Source organism: Suncus etruscus, chromosome 12 (assembly GCF_024139225.1).
Source record: "Suncus etruscus isolate mSunEtr1 chromosome 12, mSunEtr1.pri.cur, whole genome shotgun sequence".
NCBI lineage: Eukaryota > Metazoa > Chordata > Mammalia > Eulipotyphla > Soricidae > Suncus > Suncus etruscus.
Genome location: NC_064859.1, coordinates 94,403,508 through 94,421,304, shown reverse-complemented (window position 1 = coordinate 94,421,304; position 17,797 = coordinate 94,403,508). Strand labels below are relative to the sequence as shown.

Genomic DNA, 17,797 nt, shown 5'->3' with positions numbered 1-17,797 from the left:
AGACTTTTTGATATATGATGGTCTTGCTGGCTTGGGAATTTATCTTATTTTTTTTTAGATTTTCATTTTCCTAATAAAATGTATTGATAAATATTTTTAATTGGCCTGTTGACAATACATATGTCTTCTTTGGGGAAGTGTCTATTTTTATATGGAGTTGTTAGATGTTTTTTTCTTAGCTTTGTGAATAATTTATAAATCTTGCATATTAGCCCTTACATTGACATATTGTGTACAACTATTCTCCATTCAGTAGGGTATCTTTTTATTTTAGTTTGCATTTTTTTTTGCTGTGCAGAAGCTTTTTATTTTTATATAGTTTATTTTTGTTTTGTTATCTTTGTCAGCTCATTGAAGGTACCATAAGGTCAGTTTCCTGGAGAGTTTTATCAATGTTTGTTTCCATGTATTATATGAGTTCTAGTCCAATGTTGAGGTCTTCCTACCACTCTAAATTTACTTTTATGAATTATGAGAGATACAATTCCAATTTTTATTTTTCACATGTAACTATCTAGTTTTCCCAACATTTTTTTTTTTTGGTTTTTGGGCCACACCTGGTAACGCTCAGGGGTTACTCCTGGCTATGTGCTCAGAAGTTGCTCCTGGCTTGGGGGACCATATGGGACACCGGGGGATCGAACCGCGGTCCGTCCAAGGCTAGCGCAGGCAAGGCAGGCACCTTACCTTTAGCGCCACCGCCCGGCCCCAATTTTCCCAACATTTTTTAAGAAACTTTTTACTTCATTTCATCTACTCCTTTGTCATAGGTGTACTGTCCAAAATACCAGGGTTTAAATCAATATTCTTAGTTTTGTTCCACTGATCTGCAAATGTCTCTTTCTTCCAGTATCATGCATTTTTGATTATTATAGCTTGGTAGTACAATTCAAAGTTAGGAAACTCAATGCCATCTATTTTTCCCCTAGAATAACTTTAGGCTATGTGGAGAGTTTTATTGTTCCATGAAAATATTAGTAGGGTTTGGTACAAGTCTTTGAAAAATGTCATTAGAATGGCAATGGGTATTACATCGAATCTATGTAATGCTTTGGGTAAGAAGGTCATTTTTAATATGGATTCTTCTAAACCATAAAAAGAAAACGTTTTTCCTTTTCCTCATGTTTTCTATTTCTTTTAACAGTGATTTAGTTTTCACAGTAAAACTATTCCACTTCCTTTGTTAAGTTGATTCCTAGATATTTGAATGTTTTGAAACACTATTTTGAAAGGGATTGACTTTAATTTAATTTAATTTCTTTCTCTTCAAGTTCACTATTTTTGTACAGAAATTTTTTGTGTCTTAATTTTGTATCCTGCTGCATTTTGGTAGCGCTTTACTGGTCCCAAATATTTTTCAATGTAGTAGTTAGGGCTTTCGATGTATATTATGATGCCAACTCAAATAGCTATCATCTGACTCCTTTTTCTAATTTTTACCCCTTTCATGTCTTTTTTCATGTCTGATTGCTGTGGCAAGTACTTCTAAAGCCATGTTGAATAAGAGTAGAGACAATGGATGTCATTGCCTTGTGCCTGATCTCAAAGGAAAGGGTTTTAGTTTCTCAGCATTGAGTATGACATTGGTTGTGGGTTTGTGGAAGATGGCTGTTATTATCTTAAAATATATTAGCTTAGGTAGTTCTTCCCCTCAGACCCAGAGAACTCCTGTGACACATGCCATAAATTTTCCTCATAACCGGAACACTCCTTTGGCAATGCTGAACTTCCTTTACACCCAGAGCACCTCCCTGGCACATACTAGAACTGGAGACGTGAGATTGTTGGAAATCATTAGAAGGGAGAGGGGTACACTGTGTGAAAAAAACAGCAGAGAAAAGACTCAGAGGGTGAGGAGATTTCTCATACATCTTTCCCAGAGAGGCAAGGAAGGCCTGGACCAACTTCTCCTTAACCTGTGGTTCAGGTTAAAAACTCGCCCAGGCTCTATTCAGAGGAAAGAAACTTAAATGTCTTAGTGACCACTGGACACTTTCAGAACAGAAGTTTTTAGATTAATTTCTGACTCATCACGTCATTCCCAAAACATTCCTACCTCATCCCTGCCCTCTCCACCTGCTACCTTGACGGACTCATGTTTATTGTCCCCTCCCAGCTCCAGTGGAGAGAATTAGTGAGCACTGACTGGCACATGACCTCCTTGGTGGTGGAGAAAAAAATCATTATGTTTCTCATGGCATGTTTACATCCGATGTGCCTCTGATCCAGTCTTCCCTGATTTTTAGGGGTGTGCCTGTCTCCGAATATGTGCAATTCTCGGTGTTAATCATTCTCAGCAGTAAGTTCCTAGCACCTTGTCTTACAGGGTTTCTTTAGTTTCTTTAGAAACTTCTTTTGAGCATTGTTCCTGCCTTAGCTCACATCCTGCTGTCCATGCTAAGGGGCTCTACAGCTGCTTGAGAACTTGGAAGCTCTAATCTCAGACCAGAAAGGCAGAGAAAAGGGTCCCCAGAGATGGGAAAGGAAGGGGGAATCATGTACTTCCCCTAATGAAAGACCCATCTGACAACTCAGAATTATGTCCCTCTCCACGCTGTGTCATGCTCACTTCATTTCCTTGTTTAGTTCCCCCACATGCTCCTGGAGAACCCCAGGCTCAGCTCAGCACTGAGATGAGGGCTGAACAGACCCCTGCACCTGAGGAGGAGAGGCAGGGAAGAAGGACATAGAAGTTGGGCACCCAACAAACACTCTCTCCACTATTTTACAGGAGCTTTAAGTGATTTGATTCCCTGATGTTTGCAGGTAAGATAGAATTCTCACTTGTCACTCCTCCAAGTAGCTTTCAGTCCATTCTTTGGCTATGTGGCTATGTGGCTATGCTCCAGAACCCTGACAAATACCATGAAGAGAATGAGAGAGTAGAAGAAGGGGGCCCTCACTGAAGATCACTCTAGACCCCCAGTCCTGGCTGGTATCCAGGTGGCATAGACTTAGCCCTGGAACCATCCATGGATGGTCTTTCCTGTGAGGTTCAGGACATTTTTGCTGCCATCTTAACCAGCCTCCTGGAGAATCCCACTCAAGCTGATTATGAAAGATGTTTCTGGGGCTCAGAGAGATAGGACAAGGGTTAAATCACTTGCTTTGTATGCTGCTAACCCTGGTTCAATTTCTGACACCCCCTATGGTCTTCTGGAGCAAAACTGGGGTGATTCCTGAACAGAGACAAGAGGTATCCCTGAACACTGCTGGGTATAGCCCCAAAACAAATGCCAAGAGAAAAGAAAAGCCAGCCAGAGGGCTGGCTAGACAAGTAGTTAATACTTTGGATTGCTCCTCCACTATGCACATTCATTCATATGACCAGAATTAGGCACTCATCTTTCTGTACCCAACCACCCTAAAGCCCTCCACACTGCTCTGCCCTGAGGGGAGACTCTTAGACTCCCACATGAAGGATGTGTCCAGCAGGGCTCCAAGCACTTGACACAGAACCCAATTCAAGCACTTCTTCTTAGAGGTGGGCCAGCTCAGGGTCTCTAAAGGGACTTTCAGACAAGAAGCTGCAGAGCATTTGCCCCAGAAGTTGTTAAGAATCACTTTAAAGGAACCATTTGGATAAAAGTTTGCTTTCACTGTCACTCTTTCAGGCACTCCATGGAGGCCAATGGCCTAATCATGGCTGGATCCCCATGGAAAGGTTTCATACTGTAACAAAGGCTTTTTCTCAGGATCAATGACAGAGATCTTGCCAGGAAGAAACAGAGGCAGCCTATAACCCAATGTTTGCCACTCATGTGACACTGCTAGGCTGGTGGTAGTACTTGTGGATGCAAATGAAGAGGAGAGACACTTCCTGTTTATTCACTTTGTAGATTTCCAGAGGGTCACTGAGTAATTTTTTGAAGGGTCCAGTAGGTTTGAGGGGGGAAAGGCAAATAAAGAGAGGCATGTCTGTTTTAGCCTTCCACTCTAAGGAGAGGGCATCTGCCAGTTTGTACCCAGACAGGGACATCAGAAACCCTCAGAGCTTACCCCTCTTCACTCCCCACTGATCTAGAATGTACCTTCTTCCTCCCTCTGTAACCAGATCAACATTCATCTCTGCACCCTGCCTTCTCCATTCTGGTCGCCTGCTCTGGCCAACATTCGTATTTCTTCTGCTTATCCTTGTGGCCAACTCTTGGCTTCTTGCTCTCCTTTGACTTCACAGCCACAAGGATCTGGAGTTGACATGCTGTCAAAATCACCTGTTTCAGGTTGTACATGTCACCGGTGTTCAACATATTGATAACATTAGGCAGCGAAGAGCTCAATCTAATTGTAAGATATCTCCATCATCCCCCAAAGAGTTCCAGTACTGGTATGCTCTCTCAGCCTTAGGCCATGACTAATCTACTTTCTGTCTCATTGAATTTGCTTATTTGAGATATTTCACAACAATAGAATCATTTCTGTGAATAGAACTGGGACATCTTTAACTTATTACCTGGCTTCTTTAACTTAGCCTAATGTGATTAAAATGCATGCATTTTCTAGCCTGTTTCCTGCGCTGTTCTTTCATGTTGGAAAGAGTAATTCCATTACTCACCCATTCACAGGTCACTGGGCCTGACACACAGGGGTCCCTCTCTTCAGGACAAGGTACCTCAGAGAATGGGTTATCCAAAGGGGTATTCCATGTATTTCTCTTGGTTGCATTGATAGATTCAGTCACAAGCCAGAAATCTGACTCTCCAAGGCTATCCTTGGTGGTAGAAACTGTGTCTCTATGACTTAGCTCTTCTCAAGTATGACTTGTGCAGTGTTCGTTACTAAACAAACTCTTTGCTAGTTAACAAGCACAAGGGAACTAATCAGAATGGATGAAGGACTAACAAAAGACTGGATGCAAGAGAATCCACTGTGTTGAAGGGCTGTCATGTCATTACTGGATCCTGGAATTTGGAGCTCAGCAGGACAGGAGCCAAGATGCTTAAGGCAATGAGCAGCCCTTAATCACATGGTCAGAGCATCTTAATCCTTTGATTATAACTTCTAGTCTTGCCTTTCTCATACCCTGAAAGCAAAGGCAGTCCTTGGAAATACAAGGAACCCCAGGCCCTGGTCTCTACCAGGGGGTGAGTAGAGAATCTCAGAAAGAGCAGAAGTCTTTCTCTGTGCTGCCTGAAGACTGAGGGACAGACATGGACTAAGCAAAATTACAGTGACCGTTACCACTATTGGCAACACCCATTTAACCCTCAGACACACCTCCTGGTCACCTCTTATATACCTGCTCTGGCCACTCCTACAGGTTCTGGCTGCAGATTGTGGCCTGGTGGGGACAAGGATCCAGAGCCACGGTGGCCTTTGACAACATCTCAATCAGCCTGGACTGCTACCTAACCGGTGAGTCCACCCAACTTGTCCCCACCTGAGTTCCCCCTGCCTCAATGGATCTCCCTCCCAGTCTTTCCACCTTCGTGGGTTCCATCTTCTCTCTTCTTTCCATACACTAAATCTTCTCTCACTGCCTCCCACTATTGCAGTCAGTGGAGAAGACAAAGTCCCCCCGAGCCCAGAACCCAAATCAAGAAATATATTTGAGAGAAACTTCCACAAGGAACCCAAACAGGGGGAAAGCCCACCAAGAGGCAGTGTCACCTTTGACCCTACAGGTAAGGGATCGACTTATTTCCACATTTGAGCAAAGACCTTTTTTGTTGTTGCAAAACAGAGCAAAGGTAAGTGCTGTGGTTCGGGACATAAAGGGAGGTTCCGTTTAAAAAATAAAATCATTAATTCTGAAAGGAGTTGGCATCACTCTGACTAGGAGCTCCCAAAGAAAACTGGTTGGTGCTCTTATTGCCTGAGAAAATGGGGGTTCTGAAGTTGTGCAAAGGGACAAAAGTCCTTCATGCCCAGGAAATACCTAGGCTCCAAACTCAGGTAGCTTACCTAGAATCCTCTCTTCACCTCAGTGTGTTGAACCCACTCTTGGTTACTGAAGAAATTGCTTCCAGCTACCAAACAGACACAGAACAACAGCTCCTAGAGGCTCAAAGCTCTTTTCCTCATGGGGTCTCACAGAGGGAAGCCTGGTTCCCAGAATTGGATGTGCCCTTCAGTTCCTCCAGCCAAGGCTCAGGAGAATACCCTGAGGAGGCAGTTAGCTGGCTTCCATAGCCAAAGTTCCTCCTGTTGGCCAGCTGGTGGCTTTGTCCAGACCTCTGACCCCTGTGAGTCTCTACCCCCTGCCGTTTCCTCTGGCTGAGCTAGAACACTAAGGGACCCCCATGGCCCTAACCACTGAGCTGGGTCTCCAGACACCCCTCAGAGACGGGTCAGGTGGCTTGGAGCTAGAGTTCACATCTCAGCTGCGGCCACGGTGCCCAGCATCCTTGCCTGGCTCTGGTTTTATTGCTACAAAACTCCCAGGAGCCCTAGAAGGCAAGTCCATATATATAGGCTTGTCCAGGGAATGGATCCCATGGTGGCCATCTCCAAACCCAGTTCAAATGACAGGAAACCTCGTGAGACTGAGGTGACCTGGCTCAGACACCAGCAGCCTCTGCAGCCCAGCCCGGCTCAGAGCATGGGTGAGAAGCTGGGGGTCAGTATTGAGCATCTACAGCCCTTGCTAGAGACCCCAATACACAATCAGGGGAGTTCTCAGCCCAAATCATGCCCAACTGATCTTCTAGGGTTCCTAAAAGGCTCAGGGCACCCCTAAAGGGCTAGTCCACTTCCCCACCAGGGTCCATTGCAGCAAGGTGGGGCAACCCAGTGCAGCATCTGTCTGGATCAGGCTCCCAGCAACCCTTCCCAGGTTCCTGTGCTCTATGTTGCAGCTCCCTGGATCATGGTCAATGGGGGACACGTCAGAACTGTTTCTGGCTATTCACCAAGTCTCCCCAAACCATCTTCAGTCCCTCGCTCCAGGCCTCTCCCTGCAGGGCTAGATCTCCCTGAGCCACACAGGGCTGCTGAATTTGTAGGCAGGTCAGTGCTGGACCAGGGATCCGGGAAGCTTTCTTGGAAGCCTCTGAGTCACTTTCACTAATCAGATGAAGAAACAGAGAGAGAAAATAGGGCAAGTATTAAATCGGGGAAATTACATTTGTCGGCTTTGCACATACAGTTATGCTAACCAAATGATTGGGTAATGCAATCATCAGGGCAGCAGCACATTTTCTCTTTCTCTCTCTTTCTGTCTCTCTTCTCTTCCCCTCTTGTCTTTTATCTTCTCTCCTCCTTTCTCCTCTCTATCTGTCCATCTCTCTCCTTTCTCTCCTTTCTTTCTCTCCCACTTTCTCCCTCCCTTTCTTTCCCTCTCTCCGTCCCTCCTTTACCTCACTCTCCTTCTTTCCCTCTCTCTCCCTCTTACCTTCTATCTCCTCTACTCCTCTCTCCTCTCCATCACTCTCTCTCCCTCCTTCTCTCCCTCTCTCTTCCTCCATTTTTCCCTCATTCTCTCCCTTTCCTTCCCCTTTTCCCTCACTCTCTCCCAATCTCTCTCCCTCACTCTCCTTTCCCTCTTTCACTCTCTCTTCTCTCTCTTCCTCTTCAACCCACCTCCATCTCAGGTCCAAACAGATGCTCTAAAAGCACATGTTAGGACAGAGAGGAGCCCTTGCCTCCCCTCTGACCCTCCAGCACACTCACATGAGAAGGGCACAGAACCAACTGATTCTGTTGAAATCCAGCCCCAGCTTGTGGCCCCATCCCCCAGTATAAGGAGTCATTAAATCCTGACCTCTAACTCTAACCCATATGCATGGTTGTACATGGCTATCCTACTCTGCCATGTCCTGTTGGCACATTTGTTGCCAAAGGTAAAGGAGAAGCTTAAGAATATGTGGATTTGTAAGAAGACCATCCCAGATGTCCTAGGAGTCAGGACAATAGTGCTCAATGCTAAAAAGGTACCTCCCCCTGCCTGAACTTCTATCCCCCCATCCGCCTACTGCAGCATGTTGGCAAAGTCACAAATAATAGAGCTGGTGGGAGAAGAGCCAACATCGCCATGACAAGGACAGCAAAACCCTCTTCTTCAAAGTCCTTTTCCATCCTCAGGTCCACGGCTCTACAGCTAAAGGGCTATGACGTAAGGAGCCAGTGGTACCTTTGGTTCAGCTCTCTAATTAACCTGGGGTACCACTAATGTGTCCAGAAGCGACGGTGACAGTCTGTCCACTTCCACGCACACGCCCAAGACTCCAGAGCAGGTGCCAATCCTGATGAGAAATTCTGTGTGTTTCATCTAAATTGATTGGGTATATTTCTGCTAAATGCATTATCCATTCGCCATCAAACCACTTTAGGAGTTAATAGAATTTGGAGCTCAAGCCGATTACATCGCAAGCATGCCCTTCTGGAGATGACGGCATTGTTGAAGGCCCTTCACAGGACCCACTTCCTCCTGTCTCCACATACATCAGGGGAGTGTATGGGTCTTTGTTCTAAGGCTGAGCCCCTAAAGCCCTTGGACCCGGTAGGCCTTGCCAAGCACACCTCAGCTGCACACCCCAGCAGTAAGCACTCACCCTGGACCTTATATAAAGGAATGTAGGAGGAAGGTAAGAAGGGTTTCTGCTCAGCTCTCCTTAAGATAGTTTTGTTCCCAGAGCCAGAGAGATAATAAGTGAATAAGGCACTTGCCTTGTATGCTGCTGACCCAGGTTTTATCTGTGGCATTCCTGTAGTGGAAGCTTCACTGGGATTCACTGGAATTCAATTCCTCTGGGATTGGGGAACACAGGTCTGGATGCAACACCAATACAGGAAATAATTCATACAAGTTTAGGGTGATAAAAACAGGTTCAGGGACTTCCACCACAAGCTCTCTGCTAGCAGGCAAAGAGCACCTGCTGGCAGGCAGGCAAACTGTGGGACCTAACCCAAAAGTAGTCTCTCTGACCTGAGGTCTTTGTTGGGAAGAGTAGGAACACCTCATAGGTGGAGAACAGGTAGGGGTAGGGAGCCAATCCAGAAGTACTTCCGGTTAATGAGGGACAAAAAAAAAAATACAAGCAAAGAATTATCCTGAATAGAGTAAGAACCCATTACTCCAACAGTCCCCAAGCTTATGAAAAGCAATCCCTGAGTGCAGTTAGGAATAAGCCCTCAGCACAGCCAAATGTGTCCCCTCAAGTTAAAAAAAAAAAAAAGTTAAACAATAACCAAAAAAGAAGGATCAGTATACTCAGTCCTTTGTATGTTTTCTGGAAATTTATTCTTTGTAACTCGTGTTCTTTTAATATGCATAATTAGTATACATTTTGGATATTTTTGGCAAAGGTTTGCAGAACATTTTTAGTTTCCAGTCTCTTAAATTTAGTCACATTAGATTAGGAAGAGGGAGAAAAAAAAAGAAGGGGATTATTTTGGATCTTTTTGAATCAATTTCCTCAAACCTATTGTCTTCAATTTGCAAGCAAATGTCCTCAAACTCTACTTGGAGAAAATAAATTATGTATGTGTGTACATTGAAGTATACTTATAAAGACCAACTCACTAACATAAACGGAAGCAAAGTCATTGAGTCTTTATAAACTTGTTTAAGTCTGTCTTTACAGACTCCCAAACCTCTAAGAAAAATGTTTTTTTGCTGTTGTTTGGGGGGGGGTTCACATCCTGGCTCTGCACCCCAAAATCATTTCTGACAGGCACAGGAGACCATGTGGGATGCAGGAAATTGAACCTGGACAGTTTCTAGAACAACAGATTTTTATGACAGAAACTCCAGAGGGACAAGAAAGCCCCATCACGAACCATCTCCCCCTTCCCACCAACCAAGGGAGTTTGCAAACTGATCTCTGTCTGCTGTTCTTTTCTGTTTGGTTTTGGCTCATCGGAGCCCAGCATTGCTTCAGATCCTGGAGAGTCAGAGCAGTGACTAAGGCTAGACTTTCTGTGCAAGTGAGGTAGCCAGACCACACGCAGATGGGGTTCTGCAGTTTTCACTGGGAGCCTCAGTGAAGGGAAGGACAGAGAGACAGAGCACAGGTGGGGTGTGCAAGCACCCTGGAAGCAGAGCGACATCCTGGGAGAAAATTGAGCTTTTTGGATTGTGCACCGGAACACGCCCAGAATGGCTTCATTTGCTGATAGGGGTCAGACCCTACTTCGCCTTCCTGACTGGCAAGGACCTGAAAAACCTGCAAACTCTCCAAAGCTTCAAAGGTCTGGACCTTGAGGAGTATGGAGACATGGAAAGCATGGTGGGGAGAAAGGGGAGCCCACTAGAGCTAAACAGAGGGGTGATTCTCCAAGGTCTTGGGCAGCGTTAGAAGAAGCACTGGGACCCCAGACCCATCCTGGCTGTCTCTGCCAATCCTCATCACAGGTGTTTGCACGTAAACAAGTGAGGGGGGGGGGCTCTCGTCCCCTGAAGGAGACGCTGCTCAGGAGCCTAATCATGGCTGGGTCCCCAGGGAAAGGTTTCATCCTGTAACCAAAGGCTTTTTCTCAGGGCCAGAGAGATAGGGTAGTAGGCAGGGGTCTTATCTTGCACTTAGCCCACTCAGGTTTTCTCCCAGCACTACATAGGGTCCCTAGAATCCCTCCAGAATCCTGAGCACAAACCCAGGAGTAAGCCCTAAGCACTGCAGGGTATGGCTCAAATGCAGAAAGAGAAAGTAAAGCAAACCTTTTTGTTTTTCTATTAACTGAGGTCCATCCAGTGCCCTCGATAAGGTCTCTGAGAGAACGTCTGGCCTTCAGAACTCAGATGCTGGATTTTCCCTTATAGGTGCCCCCCTTTTTCTTCCTCCTCCTCTTTCTCCTTCTCCTCCTCCCCCTCTTACTGAATACTGTCCCCTCTGCCCAGATATTGCAATGTCCACCCTCCTGGGAACCCAGTTCCTCTGTGTGCGTATGTGCATGTATTTCTGCATGTGTGTTTGTGTGTGTGTTGGGTTTTGGACCATATCTGGCCATGTTCAGGGCTTACTTCTAGCTGTAAACTCAGGGATTGATCCTGGACGTGCTCAAAGAACCATATGAGGTGTCAGGATCAAACCCAGGTCAGCCTCATGTCAAGACAGGCTTCGCTGCCCACTGTACAGTCTCGCTGGTCCAGTGTTCTTCCCACACCACAGACTTGGGCAGGGATCTTCCCACCTGTCACAGGACCCTGTCCCCTGGGCTGACTGTGCACCTCAGCCTTTGTTTCATGGCTTAGAAGCAGATGGTGAGAGCTTCCGGCCTTGCTTGCTGCAGCCTTTCAGGACCCTGTGGGCCTCATAAGAGGGGCCAGCAAACTCTGCTAAGGAGACCCCCGATGAAAGCCCAGATTCCCCCAGGGAGTAGAAGCGAGAGTGCAGATAAGCCCAAATGAACGAGCCTGTGAGTGAGAGGAGCCTGGGCACCACAGTCCCCACTTAGCATCACCCTCAATGCATTAGATGTCACCCCTGGGAGGCCTCACTTCAGGCCCAAGCTTATTGGCACAGCTCAGGCCTGAAGCTTCGTTGGGAATAACCAAATTGGCCCTGAGGTTGCCCTTAACTTGATTTCTCACAGCTCTGCCTAAGGCCTTTCTCTTCTGTCCCACATCTTGTCTTTCCCTGGGGGACCTTGGGTGATGGAGAACAGCACGGTCAGGCCATTAAGACCTCCCCAGGCTGCTAGTGTCAGCGCTGATTAGGGTAACTGGGGCCTGAAAGCAGCTATTCAGGGGAGTGATGCTCAGGAAGGGTGGGACCCCTCCTGGCTATTCTCAGTCTGCCTCAACTGGTGATTCACTGCTAGAACCCCAGGTATGAGGTCCCCCAGGGTCACCTTGGTGGTGCTCAGGGGCTTAGAGTTGGTGATGGTTTGGGGACCTTGTGTTGCCAGAAATTGAAGTGAAGTTGGGTAAACGCAAGGCATATTCCTTAACCCCTGTACCATCTGTTTTCTTTCTTCTTTTTTTTCTCTCTCATAATTCTCTGTATTTAGGCACAGTGATTTACAAAACCATCCCTAATCAAGTTCTCACATACAGGATTTCAACACCAACCCCACTACCAGAGGCAATTTCTCTCTACCAGGTTCCCCACCCACTCCACAGTGTACTTTCTTAAAAGGCACATTTTGAACAGAATTATTGTTGATGAGGTCCCAGGCTTACAGTCTTGAAGGCTCCGTGATTTAGCTATCTGCCTCTACCACGTCTCTGCACCACTGATGTGTCTATGTCCCTAACTCTTGGTCCTGTTACCTTCCATCTGCCTTTTCTTTTAAATTAATATCTTTATTTAAGCACCATGATTACAAACATGTTCATAGTTGGATTTCAGTTATTTAAAAAAAAGAACACCCCCCTTCACCAGTGCAAAATTCTCACCAACAATGCCCCCAATCTCCCTCCTCCCCTGACCTTCCACCGGTCATCGAGAAAGGCATTCTATTTCTCTCACTCACTACCATTGTCATGATAGTTGTCGGTGTAGTTATTTCTCTAACTGAATTTACCACTCTTTGTGGTAAGGTTCATATCATGGGCCAGTCCTTCCAACCCTCATCTCAATTCTCTGGGTACTATTACAATAATGTCTTTTATTTTTATTATAACCCACAGATGAGTGAGACTATTCTGTATCTATCTATCTCCCTCTGACTTATTTCACTCAGCATAAATCTGCCTGCTTTGATTCCTCCGCTATTTCTCTCATTACCTGACCATATTAGCTCTGTAGCATAAGATCAATGTTTGCCCATTGTTGGTACCTTGTTTCCTTGCTTTGCTATTCTCTACAACACAGATTAGTGGTACCATCTAGTAGAAAAGTTGCACCTCTCCCTCCAGACCTGGACTCGCTACTTCCTCCAGGACAGGAGAGCTGACCCCTCTGAGATTCCCTCCTACAAAGGAATATCTGCAGCAGTTGTTGCTTCCTACAGACTTATTCCCACCTCAACAGACCTAAAGGAACATTGGGCAAGGAAGGGGACAATGGTCAAAATGCAAAAAAAAAAAAAGCGGGGTATGGCAGCTTCTGACATCCAGGCCAGGGAAGGTGCCCTAATGACTCCCATATCCTAACAGCTTATTCCCAAAAAAGCAAGAGGGAAATGACCAGAAGACTTTGTATTATGCTAGGGATTGAACCCAGGTTGGCCATGTGTGCAATGAAAGAGTGCTATCCACTGCACTATCTCTCTGGCCCACTGTATGCAAGTTCGCTCTAAGAATGTGGACATTTCCTAGCAGGGCCGTGGTGTAAAGGGTAAGTGTGTCCTGCCTCTTTTCATTCAGCTTCAGGTTGGGCCCCAAATTACAGACAAATTGTAGAACTTTTCTTCTTGGTTGTCTGGCTTCTGAGAGGAATGTGACTCTTAGCCCCTTTTCCTCCATCAATCCAACAAAATATTAAGGAGCTAAACCTAGTATTAGTGGTGTTACATAAATCTCTGAAATAAAGCACACAGAGAGTTGCAGGCCTGCTGGCCCCTACCTCACTAGTTCAGAATTAATGTAGTTTTCTTTAATTTAAGCTTAGATTTTCAGTACCTTCCACCATCCAGCAAACATTAGTCCCTAAATCTGAAGTCTTCTCCGAATGGTGACGTCATGGCTGCCTACAGTCAGTCATGCTCTCTGATGTATAGAAAGGTGGATCCTTCCCTTCCCTCCCCCTAGATGGGATTAATAAACAGGCATATCAAAGGACTGGGAAGGCATGCTTGGCATTAGAGAAAAGGAAAGTGTTTTGACACAAAATATTTGTATCTGGGGCCACTTGGTGATAAACTAGCTCTGGCCAACTAAGATGGGGAAGGATGTTGATCATAATCAAAACAAGTTGAAGTCACACTATGGAGATGCAATCAGAACAAGAAAGGTGAGGAACTTGACCAGATACAGAAAATTAGAGTACATCACCTCCGGAGATTCCCATGTCTAATGTATTTTTGAGAACTGGAGAGATAGTACAGCAAGTGAAGAATATGCTTTGAATGCAGGAGGTCAGAGTTTAATCCCCAGCACCCCCTGGTCCCCAGAGCATTGCCTGAAAGAACTCTCACAGGTATAACCCCTGAGACCATTGGAAATGGTCCCTAAACCAAAAGAAAAAATGTTTTAGAATATTCTCAAAAGGTGGGAGTGGTTATCCTAATAATTATATTGGTTTTTATTTTATCTCTCTGACTCTAAATCCAGACACTGTCTCTAGACCTACAAATAAGGCAGCTGTATCTAAACCAAAATTCCATTGGCATTGAAACCAATGTTTTTCAGTAGATAATGTCCTCAAGCCCCAAACACAAGAGGGTGAGAACACAGCACCATCAGCCACAAATCCTGTGCAGTTTTTTCAAGTAAAAGGAAGAAGAAGAAAGCAACAGCTGCCTTCTATGCCCGAGGACAGGAGAACTCCCAGGTCTCAGTCAGATATTTGCTAGAAGGAACAGAAATCTGGTCTGAGCTCTGGGAGTCAACAGAACTGGAGGCTTTGTTCAGGGCTGCAGTGAGAAGTTGTCAGGTCTTATAGGATCTCAGGGACTCCAGCAGTCTCACTACTAGGACTGATTTTCAGACCCACTGTGAGAAGGGGGAAGACAGAGAGAGAGAGAGAGAGAGAGAGAGAGAGAGAGACAGACAGACAGACAGAGAGACAGAGATAGAGAGACAGAGATAGAGAGACAGAGACAGAGAGACAGAGACAGAGAGACAGAGACAGAGAGACAGAGAGAAGATAGAAAAAGAAAGAAAGAAAGACAGATACAGAAAGAAAGAAAGAGAGAGACAGACAGAAAGAAAGAAAGAAAGAAAGAAAGAAAGAAAGAAAGAAAGAAAGAAAGAAAGAAAGAAAGAAAGAAAGAAAGAAAGAAAGAAAGAAAGAAAGAAAGAAGGAAGGAAGGAAGGAAGGAAGGAAGGAAGGAAGGAAGGAAGGAAGAAAGAAAGAAAGAAAGAAAGAAAGAAAGAAAGAAAGAAAGAAAGAAAGAAAGAAAGAAAGAAAGAAAGAAAGAAAGAAAGAAAGAAAGAAAGAAAGAAAGAAAGAAAGAAAGAAAGAAAGAAGAAAGAAAAAAGAAAGGAAGGAAGAAAGAAAGAAAGAAAGAAAGAAAGAAAGAAAGAAAGAAAGAAAGAAAGAAAGAAAGAAAGAAAGAAAGAAAGAAAGAAAGAAAGAAAGAAAGAAAGGAAGGAAGGAAGGAAGGAAGGAAGGAAGGAAGGAAGGAAGGAAGGAAGGAAGGAAGGAAGGAAGGAAGAAAGAAAGAAAGGAAGGAAGGAAGGAGGGAGGAAGGAGGGAGGGAGGAAGGAAGAGAAGTAGATGGAAGGAAGGAAGAAAGAAAGGGAGAAAGAGAGGAAAAGAGGGAGGTAGAATGGAAGAAGAGATAGAGAAAACCAAAGCTACTGGGGGAAGCAGAAATGCCATAGAAAATCATCATATTTATGGCCTACTATGTACAACTTCATTTTTTATAAAAGAATACAGGGAGATCTATAAACCCTTTAAAGGGAGATCAAAATCCTTTAAAGTTCAGGAAACTGGCCTCATTAAAAACGCATAACAGCAAAGAATCAAAACCAGATGACTGGAGAGAGGTGGGTAAGGTGCTGCTAGCCTTGCACATGGCCACTCTTGGTTCTATTTTGAACATATGGTGTCCTGAGCATCACAGAGAATGATCCCTGAGTCAGAACGAGAAGTAAGCCCTGAGGAGAGTGTGGCCCAAAATTATTTTTTAAAGAATCAATACAAAATCATACACAAAATTGTGTAAGAATTTCTAAAAAGAACTTGGAGAACAAAATAATACATAAAATCACAGAAGAACATGTTCACAAAATGTATAAAAATTGTAACTTCTCAAAGAAGAGTTGGGCATGTAGCTCTGTGGTAAAGTATGTGCTTTGCATGCCTGAGGACCTGGATTTGCCCCAATACTTGCAAAACTCTAATTTAATAAATGAAAAAATGTTACAAAAAATAATACAGGACACAAAATATAACCTAAATCAGAATCTTAAAAGACAAGAAACGAAGTAGCAGAACTCAGAAAATAGTTTAAAGTAAAAAGAAAAATAATTTTAGGAAAGAAGACTCAATTAAAAGGAATTGCAGAACAAATCAATACAACAGTTCATGTCTTATAGGAAATAGAAAGTGAAAGATAAAATTCTTAAATAATAATAAAAATATGGCATACATCAAAGATAGGCTAAGAAGACCCAATGTACAGAATGCAGAAGTATCCAAAGAAGAATACCAAAGAAATGGATAAAATCATACAATAATAAAATCGATAAATAAAGCATAATTTTATAAATAAATTTTAGTTGAATCACCATTAGATGCACAGTTCCCAAATTATTCATGATTGAGTTTCAGTCTCACAATGTCCAACACTTTCACCAGTGCACACGCATTTCCCATTACCAATGTCCCCCCTAATCCCCCACCTACCTTCTTTTTCTTCTTCTTCTTCTTCTTCTTCTTCTTCTTCTTCTTCTTCTTCTTCTTCTTCTTCTTCTTCTTCTTCTTCTTCTTCTTCTTCTTCTTCTTCTTCTTCTTCTTCTTCTTTTTTTTTGGTTTTTGAGCCACACCCCGCGGTGCTCAGGGGTTACTCCTGGCTGTCTGCTCAGAAATAGCTCCTGGCAGGCACGGGGGACCATATGGGACACCGGGATTCGAACCAACCACCTTTGGTCCTGGATCGGCTGCTTGCAAGGCAAACGCCGCTGTGCTATCTCTCTGGGCCCCCTTATTATTATTATTATTATTATTATTATTATTATTATTATCATGATCATCATCATCACTTTATCTCCTTTCAGCATTCTGTTCTTGTCCAGTGAGCATTTCAAACTATCATAGTGGTCCCTTGTCTGTCCTAACTTCACTTCCCCACTATATAAATGATAAGCTTTCTACCATGGGCTGGTCCTCCTGGCTCTTATCTCTATTATCTCTAGATATTAATACCAAATTAACATTTTTTATTTGCCACAAGTGAACGCTATTATTATATGTTTATCCTTCCCCCTATGATTTATATCACTCAGCATAGTACTCTCCAGAGCCATCCATATAGATGCAAATGTCATGACTTCATTTTATGACAGCTGCATTGTATTCCATTGTGTCACCGTTTCCTTATCCACACATCTGTCTCAGATACTTGGGTTGTTTCCAGATTCTGGCTATTGTGAATAGTGCTGCAATGAATTTAGGAGTTCAGAGGGATTTTTCTGTACTATGTTTTTGGGCCCCTAGAGTATATTACTAGGAGTGGTGTTGCTAGGTCTTAGAGAAGTTCAATTTAGAGGTTTTTTGAGGAAGATTCATATTGTTTTCCCAAAAGGCTGGACCAATTGACATTCCCACTAGCAGTAAATGAGAATCCCTTTCCCCCATACCCATACAGCACTGGTTATTCTTGTTCCTTTTGTTGTGTGCCAATCTCTGTGGTATGAGATAATAACTTATTGTTGTTTTTGATTTGCATCTCCCTGATGATTAATGATGTGGAGCATTTTTTAATCTGCCTTTTGGCCATCTGTATTTCTTAGAGGATGTTTCTGTTCACCTCTCCTTCCCATTTTTAGATGGGGGTAGATGTTTTTTTCTTGTTAAATTCTACCAGTGCTTTATATACCTTAGATATTAACCCTTTGTCAGGTGGATGTTGAGTGAATAGTTTCTCCCATTCTATGGATAGTCTTTATATTCTATTCACCATTTCCTTTAAGGTGCAAAATCTTTTTAATTTAATGTAGTCCAATTTGTCTGTTTATCTTTGCTTCCACTTGCTCGGTCAGTTGTACAAAACACATATTTAAATTAAAACTGTTTAGTAAGAAAGTATATTGTATGTCTGAGTGAAAATACTAACTAAAAGTGATTAAAATCAAAAAATATTT

At 43.8% G+C, this 17,797-nt stretch overlaps 1 protein-coding gene across 1 annotated transcript in view; it reads left to right on the top strand.

Annotated features, from left to right (window-relative positions):
- ALK (ALK receptor tyrosine kinase) overlaps window positions 1-17,797 on the top strand; it is a 713,821-nt gene that overhangs the window by 641,384 nt on the left and 54,640 nt on the right. The window contains exons 10-11 of the mRNA XM_049784231.1: window positions 5,261-5,355; window positions 5,496-5,624. Coding sequence (XP_049640188.1) covers window positions 5,261-5,355; window positions 5,496-5,624 — 224 coding nt within the window. The remainder of the gene's footprint in view (window positions 1-5,260; window positions 5,356-5,495; window positions 5,625-17,797) is intronic.